Below are 13,534 nucleotides of genomic sequence, written 5' to 3'. Positions count from 1 at the left end.
CTATTCAGATCAATTTCTAACCATTGGAAATGTGATAGAACTTTCAGAGGTACTGACCTCAGCCGACACATGCAGCACTTTCTATTCTGAGACATTGTTCTAAGTGCTTTACACGTAATACATTTTATATTCCTTACAAGGAAGGTTCTCTATTATCCCCAATTTTCAAATCTGGAGACCGAGGCCCAGAAAGATTCGTATTTACCCAGGATTTCATAGGTGATAAATGGTGGAGGCCAGAATTTGAACCCAGGAGGTTGGGCTCCAGAGTGCCTGCCCCTAAACCATCAGGTCATCTCGTCTCTCTGTGGTGCATTGCGATTCTCATTTCTGAGAGTCCAAAAACCTCAAAATCTTCAGTAAGAGAAGGTGACATAAACAAACAAACAACACCAACAAAAATCTCTGAGCACTCTGATGTAACCCACCCGTCCCCCAGTCTCACTCTCTCCCCATCTGGTGTTCAGCTTGGGACCTGCAAGAATGTGTTTGTTCTCAGAGACATTTACACTGCTCAGCACTGCTCCATACGTGCATTTCTCGCTCTCCTTCTGATAGTTGATATATTGGTAGCTGTCGGTAGTTGTGGCTTCTTCTTGGTATCTGAAATTATTTGGAAACAATATCCAAACAAAAATCTCCCCTTTTCTTCTGCAGTCTCTCAGTGGTGGCATCTTCCATCAGATCTCCTCCCTTTTTTCTCCCCACCATCACTGCTTCCCTTGCCTGGTTCAGAATTCCTGGGCAAGGCTGGTCAGGAGTCCCAGGGCATAGAAGCAGCGAGCCTTCTCATCCAGGACCGTGGACAGTGGCCCATGTGGCTGTGGGAGGGGTCTTGGCCCCATTAATTCAGCCACACTACCCCTTTGGGGCCCCAAAGGCTCAGGCTGTGGGTCTCTGTTTTCTCTCAACTCCTGCTCACCCTCCCTGCCCCCTATCCCAATGAATGGTATCTATTCTTGTGCTCCAACCTTGGCCAACCTTTTGGGCAGGGAGTCCTCCTCCATCTACAGGACACAGAGCTTCCTGCCACTTCTGGGTATTCGTACCTGCTGTTCTTGGTGCCTGGAGGCCCTCCAGCCCCTCCCCCTGCTCTTAATCCTCCATGTCTTCTCACGCCCAGCACCAGTTCCATCTTTCTAGGATCTCCTTCCTTGTGTTTAGTATTGTTACAGACTTTTCGCTTGTATTTATATTTCTTTGACCATTTCCATAGGAGTATAAGAGAAAGAAAGAGTTAATGTGTGGAATCAGATCCTCACCTTGAACCAGAAGTCTAACCTAAACCTACTGACCGGTAATTTTTAACTCAACGCAAAAAAACGCAAAAAAACCACAATAAAGATAATAGTAACACAGCAGTAGCAATTTACTGTGTGCTTGCTGTGTGCTAGGTACTGTGCACATCACTTTATATGCATTGTCACATTTAATTCCCGTGGTACTATTTTCTGATTTATAGATGAACCATTGGAGGTTCAGAGATGTTAAGTAGCTGGACCAGAGTCACACAGCTAGCAGGTGGTATCCTTGGAATGCAATCAAGTCCTTTGGGATGCAAAGCCCACCACCTTCACCTCCCCAAATGATCCCAGATCATTTCCTTTAGTTTGTTTAGTGACATTGTACAGTTGGGACTCCCCTGAAGCTCTGGTGGCACAGAAACCCCTGGTTTCAGGCTTGGCTCTGCCACTGACTCACCTGGGTCTCGCCCCATGTCTCTGGCCTTGAGGTCTCCTCCCCCTGTGAGGTGAGGGTGTGCGCCCTGATGTGTTTGCAGGTGTGGCAGTCTGGGAAGCTGGAAACTGGGCTGTAGCTCTGGATTCTCATTCCCATTGGTGGGATGGAGTGGGGAGTAGGGTGAAGGTCAGTTTCCAGGAAAAGGGCAGTGACATCAGGACGGTGGGGCTGATATTCCAGAGGAGGTGGGTACACTTGTACTTTCCGTTTCCGTAGCTGATGGAGCCCAACCTAAGAGGCTAGGAGCTGGCTCTCCCCTTTCTCCAGGGCTCAGTGACATGCTCTGACTTGGGTGCAGACTTTCCTCGTGTTCTGACCTCTCGGGACTCTCTGTCCCCGCATGAATGCACCTGTCCCCTAGCTTCTCCTCCCGAGCCTGGAGAGCAGAGTCTGGAGCCCCTGCTCAGCTGGGTGCAGGGGGACAGCTCCCTTCACCCTCTTGGCCAGAGGTCTCAAACAGAGCGGGTTTGACCCTCAGGGGACACTTGGCCATACCTGGAGACAATTTTGCCTGTCCCTCAGTGGTGACCAGGGATGCTGCTAAACATCCTACAGTGCACAGGACAGCCCCTCATGAGAAAGAATCATCTGGCCCAAGATGTCACTAGTGCTGAGGTTGAGAAACCCTGTCTAGGCCATCTGCCTTGCCAGCTGTAAATGAGGAAACAGCGGCCAGGTTTACCTACCAGGATGGCTGGTTGGGAAGTGAGATGATGTAATCCTGAGTCTGTACTCAGGAAGTAGGCAGGTGCAGTGGTGACACCATTGTAACTCCAGGGCAGGAAGGAGCAGTAGTGAGAGATAGAGCACCCAGTGTTGTGGGGGAGGAAGAGGACACCCCATCAGTGTTTGCAGTATGCTGGAAAGGAGGCTCTTAAAAAATGCTGCAGGGGCCGGCCCGGTGGTGCAGCGGTTAAGTTCGCACGTTCCACTTTGGCGGCCCGGGGTTCACGGATTCAGATCCCGGGTGCGGACATAGCACTGCTTGTCAAGCCATGCGGTGGCAGGCGTCCCACATATAAAGTAGAGGAAGATGGTCACGATGTTAGCTCACGGCCAGTCTTCCTCAGCAAAAAGAGGATTGGTGGCAGATGTTAGCTCAGGGCTAATGTTCCTCAATAATAATAATAATAATAATAATATAATTATTATAAAAATGCTACAGCTCTGAGTTAGTCGTTTTGATAGATTAATGAATTTCTGCCAGGTTTTGCTTTAATAGGGTTTTTCTGCCCAGGGTTATGGATGTTTCTGAGCATTGGGATTCAAAAGTGACTGACAGAAAAATAATGAAACCAAGCAACAGAATAGACAAGGATGTTGCTCTGGACCCAGGGTGACCCTGAGTGTTGAGAGTCAGTGCCCCGGGCACAGGAATGCACCTTGGCAATGCCAGGGAGGGTGAGGGGCTGGTTTGGGGATGTTGCTGTGGTGTCCAAGCTGCTGCCTTCCCACAGAAGGCCGGTGGTCAGAGCAGCCTGAGCAGGACCAGTCAGATGACTGAGCAGGTGGGGGAGAGGAGGAAGGGGACGGGTGGAGTAAGCTGCTGCTGAGATGGGGGTGCTGTGAGGGCCCCCAAGACAGCCTGTCCCTCTGCTGACTGGGAGGGCTTGTTGAGATGTCACTGACCTTATCTCACAAATCTGCCTTTGGTCTCAGTGTTCTCGTGGCTGCGAGTCTTCTCAGTAGTGAGCTTTGATTTTTTTTCTCTTGGTTGCTGGAGTCTTGCATCTCATTGTTTTTTCCTCTTCACAGTGGGTAACAGAAGGCATTGCTTCAGATTTAGGGCTTGTCTCCGGCAGATAAGGGAGTCTGGTGGTATTATTTTTGCTGTTGAGGAAGATTCACACTGAGCTAACATCCTCTGCCAATCTTCCTCTTTTTGTATGTGAGCTGCCACCACAGCATGGCCACTGACAGACGAGTGGTGTAGGTCCCCATCCAGGAACTGAATCCGGGCCGCCAAAGCGGAGCAACCGAACTTAACCACTAGGCAATCGGGGCTGGCCCTCTGGTGGCATTTTCATGTAACTCAAGGTCATGGGCATCCCTTCCCCTGCAGTGTCCCTCGTGTCCATGGTGGGCCTGGTCACCCTTGCCTCAGCACTGCCCTGGCCATCACCTCAACCAGCTTCCACGTGGCCCAGGGCCCTTGAGAAGCATCCGACACTGATAAGCCTATGTGTTTTCCATCTGTCTTCTCACCGGGGCCACCAGAGAGAGCTCTCTTTAAAGTATAGCTGTAAAACATAGCTTTCACTGTCTTATTGAACACTCCTCTGTGACACCTCAGTGCCCTCAGGATCAGGTTCAAACTCCTTAATGGCTTCTCAGGGTACCCTGCATGACAGCTTCACTGAACAAATGCAGTAAATGCATGTCTTGCCTGGGTCTCCATGCCTTTGCACATGCTGTTCCCTCTGTCTGAATGCCCTTTTCATTGTGTCCTCCCTGGTGAACTCCTACCCACCTGTCAAGTCCCAGCTCGGACGTCCCTTCCTTTCTCTCCTGTCTCCTCCATGTTGCTCTCCCAGCACCTTGGAGACATTTCTTCTCTAACTCTTGTTGAGACCAACTGCTCCCACTATGTGGACCCTCCTCAAAGACAGGGACAAGCTCCTCCTCTCTACCTTTCCATCACTTTTGTTGAGATGGAAATGAATGAAGGACACTAACAATTGTTGAACAGCTCCTCTGTGAGAGATGTCATGCTGGGGGCTTCACCCAAATCTTTCATCTAATCCTCACGAGCCTGGGAGATAAGGATTATTATTCCCATTTGCAGATGATGAGGCGGAGCTCAGAGGTTAAACACGTTGCCCCCAGTCACCCAGCTTATAATTGTTGTGAGAGCTGGCACTCAGTGAACATTTACCATGGGCCAGGCACTGTTCTTGGAGTTCTCTCATATCATCTTTGCAACAGTCCCACGCAGTGGATGCTATCGTTAGATCCATTTCACAGATGAGGAGACTGAGTTCTCAGGGGACCCAAGGCCGTGGAGTCAGTAAGTGGTGGAGCCAGGCTTTGAACTCACGTAGTCTGGCTTCAGACTGATTAGCACACCTAGGATCTGAACTCAAACCCACATGGGAAGAGTTGACCACGTGTCAGGAAAGCCATCAAGCCATCCTTGCAGTGCTTCCGAGGGCCCCTGACCACAGGGTTGGCCCAGAGCTCCATCTCAAGTGCCCTGTGGCTCTGCCCACCTTCTGGGGAGGGCTATTCTGTTTAAAATATGTGATGGTCATTCTGATGGTGCCTTCCTGCCTCGGGCCCAGCTGTGTGCTGTCTGATATTGCAGCCACTTGGGTGTTGGTTCCAGTGAGCCCAGCAGCTTCGTGGCTGACCCGTGTCCTCCTCTGTTCTAGGGCACTGCCAGGGGGACGGTTACCGCATCGGCTTTGGCCAGTGTGCTGGAAAAGTGCTACCTGCTGTCTTGCCAGTGTGAGATCTCTCTGCTGTCCTGGAATTGAACGGCTCAAGCCCCCCTGGGGGACCAGGGACCCCGTCTATGTCTGTAGGTCTGGTTCATTCAGTAATAAATAAAGCCATCATACTCTGTCTCCATGCTCTGAGCCCTGCGCTGTTGTAGTGTGCAATGTCCACGTGTGTTCTTCCTTTGATCCAGTGAGTCAAGGTGTGTGTTGCTTCCTTGGGAGACATTCATTAATTTGTTTACTCATTTTTATTAGTGAGGCTGATGGTCTGTGTGGGGCATTCTCATCAGATATCCCAGGCCTCCCAGTATTCCTTGGAATATGGAAGAAGAATGGCATCTGTATTAGAATTAGGGTCCTCAGAGAAACAGGATCAATAGGATGTGAGTACATAGAGAGTTGTTTTAAGGAATTGCCTCTTCTGACTGGGGAGGCTGGCAAGTCTAAAATTTGCAGGGTGGGCTGGAAGGCTTGAGATCTAGGGAAGAATTGCAGTTTGAGTCCAAAGGCGGTCTGCTGAAGAATTCCCTCTTCCTCTGAGGAGGTTGGTCTTTTTGCTCTTAAGACCTTCAACTGATTAGATGAGGCCCACCCACATTATGGAGAATAATCTGCTTTACTCAAAGTCCACCAATTAAGATGTTCATTTCATCTGAAAAATACCTTTACAGCAACATCTACAATAATGTTTGACCAACTATCCAGGTACCCTGGCCCCGCCAAATTGACACATAAAATCGCCCATCCCAGTATCCCATACAGCAAGTATTTCTTAGGGCTGACTGCTGGGTGTACATGGAGTACAGACTTGGCTCAAAGGCCCGATAGCTGTGTTAGCATGTTATAAACCCTGAGCAGGGCCCCCGAGTCATGGTTGCACACAGCTGAACTGTGAGTGGCCAGAAAAGGGCCCGGGGGCTAGCTTTGCTCCCCTTGCAAGCCTCCAGAGTCAGGAGAGTGAGCCCTGTCCCCTCTCCTCTGCCACACCCACTGCAGACAGGCAGTCCTCGTCCCAGCCTGGTTCCTGGTGACCACAGAAGGAGAGGGTGCCCAGTGATCCTTCTTGGATCTGATGGACCCCTCGCCAGGGCTTGGCAGGATGATTGAGCCCACAGAGCCTGTCCAGCAGATTACACGATTCCTTCATTCAGTAAATCTCTGCTGAGCGCCTTCTCTGCCATTCTTCTAGGCACAGAACGTGCAGCAATGCAAAGAATCGCCCAAACCCCTGCCCTTGTGATGCTTCTGCTCTAGAGGAAGGAGACAGATACTAAGAAAACGGACAAGGAAAAGACAGATAGTGTCACAGATGGTGATAAGTTCTCTGGACCACTGAGGACATGGATGTCGTCATATATAGGGTGGTCAGAGAAGGACTTAGTGCCTTAGGTTCTTAGTATTTTTCTGCCAGAGAGTTGAAGTTGGTGAGGGAGCAAACTAGACTGACACCTGAGCAGAGAGTGCTCCAGGCTGATGTACCAGCCAGTGCAAAGCCCTGAGCATGGAACATGCTTCTCATTTCTTGGAATATCCAAGGAGGCTGGTATTTCTTTCTCACATAAAAGCGTCCTGGGGCCAGGAAGTTTGGAGTTTGTATGGCAACTCCACAGTGTCATTAAATATCCAGGCTCCTTATCCTCAACACATGATTTTCATTCTCAAAGTCACCTCATGGTACAAAAGGCTGCTGGAGCTCCAGCCAATACACCCAAGTTCCAGGCCTGTAGAAAGAGATATTAAGGAGATGCGGGTTGGAGGGATGGAAGAGCAGAAGGATCAGCTGAGTTAGGTCCCATAATCAGCCTTCCTGGGTATTCCATACCACACTCGTCTTGCATTTCATTGGCAAGAACTTAGTCATAAGACCACACCTCATTGCAGGGAAGACTCGGAATGTATTTTTTTTAGCTGAACACATTGGTTCCCCAGTTAACATCTGAGATTGGTTGCTAAAGAAGGGGAGAACGAACACTGGGGAGCACTAGTATTCTCTGCCACACACAGGCTGGGAAGAATGGCCCTCTGGGGCTGAACTGCTCTTGCACAGCTGTCTTTATTTCATGGAGCTGTGCCCTGGGCCATATTCTCCAATGCTTTCCTGATTTCAGTGGAAATCCTTTATAGTGCAGGTGTCACCAGGGCCTCCCAGACTCCTACTATCTAGATAAGATTGATCTAGACACTTATTCTCTGAATTTGGAAGGCTAAAGCTGCCTCTGGAGTTTTTCTGAGTTCCTGGGGGCTTCTGTTCCCAGGGCACCTCTGTTTTGCTGACTCCCCTGTAATCCTGGTTCTCCATCCTGCATTCTGAGATTGTTCCCTTACATCTGTCTCCCGGCATCAGTGTGTACAAGTCACCCATCTGCTATTCCTTGAAGCCCTCACCTAAATGTGGCTAAAAGCCTGCTGCACACAGCAGAGCTTTACTAGAGGTGTCTGGGTCATGAGCAAAGACATTTGGTCATTATTAATCCCCTTGGCCCCACTGCCACCAGAGAATGCTGATGTCAGCTATTGAGATCACACACTTAGCCCCTCATTTTGCATTTAATACGCTTAATGGGGCTTGTGATGCTGGAAAGACCCACTGGATTGGGCCCTGGAGTCAGACACATGCAGGACAGGTAGAGACTAAAGTAATGGATGTTAATAGGGGTCCAGCCTGGGCTTTCTCCAACAATTACTTGCCCTGACCTTCACCAACATGAGCCTCTTTGTTTTCCAGAGATGCCACTGCCAGCCCCAGATGACAAGTGAATTTAATGGTCTTTAGTTTGGGAACCGAGCTTATTGAAACCTATCTGTGTGTAATGATATAAAATAGACAAAAAATTACTTTCATGGCCTAATTTTCTCTTTTTAACAGTGGTATGTTAAGAACTAGAGGCATTTTGGCCAGGTAGATGGAACTGACAGATCTGGTGATGAGCATTCCAAGGCACCTTGGCCATAATTATCATTATATCTTCCTTATTAATTCATGTTTCATTTATGATTCCTGTCGTTAACCAGTGGCCGTGATGAGTATAAATGGATGAATATGCAATCGAGAATAGAATTCATTGTAAGCTTTACCCTTCCAGCAGGAGGTGTTTCTGGCAGGATGGGGCCTGCTGGAGGTTATATCGCAGGGTATCAGGGGAGCTGATTGGACACAGGTGCACTCCACTGCCCTAGGCCGGGCAGGCACCGGGGACCAGGGGCCAGGAGCCCCGTCTCTGCTGCAGAGAGGAGCCTCGTTGCTTCCAGCATGGGGCTCCCCCGCCCCTGCACCTGCGCACATTGGTTTGCCTTTGAAACGCCTGTTGCGTGTGTACAGCTCTACGGAGGGTGAGGCTACACTGGGGTCAACACAACATTTTTGAGGACAAGGGAACTTTAGGATTTTAAGTATCATAATTAATATTATCTCAAAGATTCCTGACTCCAAAATGGATCTCAAAAGTGGTGATATTTTTAGGTTTTTTTCCTTTAGTTTGGAAGGAAACTTAACAACCCCGGAAAAATTAATGTGGTGGGGTTGTGTTCCACAGCACGAAGTTGTTTCCTGAGTATTCCTCTCTCTGTGCCCTCCCTCCCGCTGCAGAGAGGCAGAAAGCGACTCAAGGAACCACTGACCTATGGGAGATGGGCGACAAGTGGATGCTTGCCTGAAGAGTCTGTGTTTTGTTTTTTTCTCTTCTTAGACTGGGGCCAGTCTTATTTTGAGACTGTCTGCCAACAGCATCACCCAAAAGCTGGAACACTGAGTCCTTTCTCGAAGCAGGGTCTGGATGGCATATCTCTCTGTCTACTGAGGACTTGATCCGGGAGATAAATAGACCCTTGTCGTCTGTGATGATCTGAGCAGGGTCTGCCTTCACTAGGTTTTAAGCTCCTGAGGCAGAGTCAGCTGTTGCTCATGGAAAGTTCTCTAGTACCTTGCACAGCGCCTACCTAGTGCATAGTAGGCACTCAATGTATATTTGTCGAATAAGTGAATGGAGATCTGGGACATCACTGGGGACAGGGATTATGTCGTATTCGTAGGTCCACCCCTAATATTTGTGGGCCTAAGCCAAGACTACTCGTGGAGGCCCACTCACGGGTCAATATCTAAGAGATAGAAAGTCAAACTGTCGACTGTTAAATAAAATACATTCTATTCTCCTGCCTGGACATATGTGTTTTCATAACTACAAAAGAAAAATATTTGCACAGCTATGGTTTTTATATGATTGAAAATTGTCAAAATATTAAGTATAACTTTTTAACTATCGTGGCACTTGAAGAGTGTTAGGATGACTTACAAATTCATGAATTGGTTTATATATTTTTAAATTTTATTTTTTAAATTTATTTTTTGCCTTAATTTCATTAGAATCACTGATTATCCTGTCTTAAGCTTTTCACATAATTTGGGTTTTATTGACACTAATCTAAATGGTTAAAAAGTAGATTGTATTATACTCAAAGTATACAAAATATAAATATTTTCATCAAACTCTAAATGTTAAAAATTGAAAAACTAAGTTTATTTTATATGTATTTTCAGAGTTACCTTGACAATATTCAAAATTATCTATTAAAATTAAAAGGCAAGATAAAATTTTAATTAAAGAACATTAACATTTCATACCCAAATTATTTAAATCAAGCTGAAACATTTGAATTTATTTTTCAAAATTTAATTAAATCCCATTAAATACTTTTTATAAAAATAAGGTGATTCATAACCCTGGTGTTCCATGCCCGTCTAGTTGCCGAAGGAAAGAATTAGTATCCCTGTTCATTTATGCTATGTTGAGATCTATGTATATATAAATTAACAGAAATTAGTTAATATTGCAAAATGTGCCCTAAGTGCCATGTGCAGGTATATGTGCATACCATGCTAATTTTTGAGTACCTCCCAGAACCACAAATTGGAAAATGAGCAAGCAAATGAATATCTGGTACAACTGAGAAATGACACTGGTTTGGGCAAGAATCAATTGCCTTCATGCTAGGAGGAAGTATTTAATGAGTTAATTAATCCGTCTTTTCTCTTACATAAGCAATTCCACTGCTGTGCCCTCCCTGCAGGAGGAGTGCCCATCTCCAGTGTTGGCAGTGACCCACCACAGACCTGCATAGCATTCATGGTCACTTTTATTTTGAGGACATAGCACAGAGATGGGAAGAGGTGGCCCCCTGAGGCCTGGATAGTATTACTCATAAGAGAGGATACATAGGGTACAGATTGGGCTTTACTAGGCTGAGTCCCAAGGTATAGCGGGGCCCCTCTCATCTTGAATACGTTAATTTGTGTGTGTGTGTTTGTGATATGCTGGGCCCTCTGAAGCATGGATCCCAGGGAAGGTCTCCCCACCCCCCGCCCGCCAACCCCTCACCCAGGCATAAGGGCAATATTGCCTCTTTGGGTTTTTTCCAATTATTTTATTGAGGTCATATTGGTTTATAGCTGTGTAATTTCAGGTGTACATTATTATTGATCAGTTTCTGTATAAACTGCATTGTGCTCAACACACATAGTCTAATTTTTATCTGTCACCATATATATGTGCTCCCTTACCCCTTTCACCCACCCTCCAACCCTCTTCCCCTCTGGTAACCACTAATCTGTTCTCTTTATCCATGTGTTTGTTTATCTTCCACATATGAGTGAAGTCAAACAGTATTTGTCTTTCTCTGGCTTATTTCACTTAACGTAATACCCTCAAGGTCCATCCATGTTGCAAATGGGATGATTTTGTCACGACTGAGTAATATTCCATTGTATATATAGATATAGATATATACCACATCTTCTTTATCTATTCATCCATCAATAGGCACTTGGGTTGCTTCCATGTCTGGGCTATTATGAATAATGCTGCAATGAACGTAGGGGTGTGTAAGTCTCTTTGAACTGTTGACTTCAAGTTCTTTGGATAAATACCCCGTAGTGGGATAGCTGGATCATATGGTATTTCTATTTTTAATTTTTTGAGAAATCTCCATACTGTTTTCCATAGTGGCGGCATTCCCACCAGCAGCAGAGGGTTCCCTTTTCTCCACATCCTCTCCAACGTTTGTTATATTTTTGTCTTGTTAATTATAGCCATTCTGACAGGTGTAGGTTGATATCTCATTGTAGTTTTGATTTGCATTTCCCTAATAATTAGTGACATCAAACATCTTTTCTTGTGTCTGTTGGCCATCTGTATGTCTTCTTTGGAAAAATATCTGTTCATATCCTCTGCCCATTTTTTGATCCGGTTGTTTGTCTTTTTGTTGTTGAGTTCTGAGTTCTTCGTATGTTTTGGAAATTAACCCCTTGTCGTGTATATGATTTGCAAATATTTTCTCCCAATTGGTGGGTTGTCTTTTTGTTTTGTTAATAGTGTCCTTTGCCTTGCAGAAGCTTTTTAGTCTGATGAAGTCCCATTTGTTTATTTTTTCTTTTGTTTCCCTTGCCTGAGTAGACATGGTATTCGAAAAGAAGCTGGTAAGACTGATGTCAAAAAGAGTACTGCCTATATTTTCTTCTAAGACTTTTATGGTTTCAGGTCTTACATTCAATTCTTTAATCCATTTTGAGTTGATTTTTGTGTATGGTGTAAGAGAATGGTCTCCTTTCATTCTTTTGCATGTGGCTGTCCAGCTTTCTCAACACCATTTATTGAAGAGACTTTCCTTTCTCCGTTGTATGTTCTTGGCTCCTTTGCCAAGATTAGCTGTCCATAGATGTGTGGTTTTATTTCTGGGCTCTCAATTCTGTTCCACGGATCTGTGTGTCTGTGTTTGTGCCAGTACTGTGCTGTTTTGATTACTATAGCTTTGTATATTTCGAAGTCAGGGATTGTGATGCCTCCGCTTTGTTCTTTTTTTCTCAGGATTGCGTTAACTATTTGAGGTCTTTTGTCATTCCACATAAATTTTAGGATTCTCTATTCTATTTCCGTGAAGAATGCCATTGGGATTGTACTGAATCTGTAGATTGCTTTAGGTAGTATGGACATTTTAACTATGTTTATTATTCCAACCCATGAGTATGGAATATCTTTCCATTTCTTTATGTCTTCTTTGATTTCTTTTGATTGTCTTATAATTTTCATTGTAGAGGTCTTTCACCTCCTTGGTAAAATTTATTCCTAGATATTTTATCCTTTTTGTTGCAATTGTAATTGGGATTGTATTCTTGAGTTGTCTTTCTGCTAGTTCATTATTAGTGTATAGAAATGCAACTGATTTTTGTAAGTTGATTTTGTACGCTGCAATTTTGCTGTAGTTGTTGATTATTTCTAAGTTTTCTGGTGGATTCTATGTATAGGATCATGTCATCTGCAAACAGCGAGAGTTTCACTTCTTTCTTTCCAATTTGGATCCCTTTTATTTCTTCTTCTTGACTAATTGCTCTGGCTAAAACTTCCAATACTATGTTGAATAGGAGTGGTGAGAGTGGGCATCTGTTCTCAGAGGGATGGCTTTCAGTTATTCACTGTTGAGTATCATGTTGGCTGTGGTTTGTCATATATGGCCTTTATTATGTTGAGGTACTTTCCTTCTACTCCCATTTGATTGAGAGTTTTTATCATAAATGGATGTTGCATCTTGTCAACTGCCTTCTCTGCACCTGGTGAAATGACCATGTGATTTTTATTCCTCATTTTGTTAATGTGGTGTATCACATTGATCGATTTGTGTATGTTGAACCATCCCTGCATCCCTGGTATAAATCCCACTTGATCGTGTTATATGATCCTTTTAATGTATTGCTGTGTGTTCAGTTTGCCAATATTTTGTTGAGGATTTTTGCGTCTATGTTCATCAGTGATATTGGCATGTAATTTTCCTTCTTTGTGTTGTCCTTGTCTGGTTTTGGTATCAGAATGATGTTGGTCTCATAGAATGAGTTAGGAAGTGATCTGTTTTCTATAATTTTTTGGAGGAGTTTGATAAGGATAGGTGTTAAATCTTCTCTGAATGTTTGGTAGAATTCACCAGAGAAGCTGTTGGACCTGGACTTTTGTTTTTTGGAAGGTTTTTGTTTACTGATTCAATCTCTTTACTTGTGATTGGTCTATTCAGGTTCTCTATTTCTTCTTGATTCAGTTTTGGGAGGTTGTATAATTCTAAGAATTTATCTATTTCTTCCAAGTTATCCAATTTGTTGGCATATAGCTTTTCATCGTATTCTCTTATAATCCTTTGTATTTCTGTGGTGTCCATTGTAATTTATCTTCTTTCATTTCTGATTTTATTTATTTGAGCCTTCTCTCTTTTTGCCTTAGTGAATCTGGCTAAGGGTTTGTCAATTTTGTTTATCTTCTCAAAGGACCAGCTCTCAGTTTCATTCATCCTTTCTACTGTTTTTTATTAGTCTCTATTTT

General features: G+C 44.9%; 2 protein-coding genes across 5 annotated transcripts in view; one reads left to right on the top strand and one right to left on the bottom strand.

The window, feature by feature from the left end:
- Positions 1-5,306, top strand: part of FAH (fumarylacetoacetate hydrolase) — a 35,473-nt gene extending 30,167 nt beyond the window's left edge. For both annotated transcript variants that reach the window (XM_070572546.1, XM_070572557.1), the window contains one exon: positions 5,112-5,306. In XM_070572546.1, the coding sequence (XP_070428647.1) occupies positions 5,112-5,191 (80 nt within the window). In that variant the 3' untranslated portion in view covers positions 5,192-5,306. The remainder of the gene's footprint in view (positions 1-5,111) is intronic.
- The window catches only part of CTXND1 (cortexin domain containing 1), a 75,116-nt gene that overhangs the window by 1,709 nt on the left and 59,873 nt on the right, over positions 1-13,534 (bottom strand). The window lies entirely within an intron of this gene.

The sequence above is a fragment of the Equus przewalskii genome, chromosome 1 (genome assembly GCF_037783145.1).
Source record: "Equus przewalskii isolate Varuska chromosome 1, EquPr2, whole genome shotgun sequence".
Taxonomy (NCBI): domain Eukaryota; kingdom Metazoa; phylum Chordata; class Mammalia; order Perissodactyla; family Equidae; genus Equus; species Equus przewalskii.
Note: the sequence above shows the minus strand (reverse complement) of the source record. Positions and strands in the feature narration are given on the sequence as shown.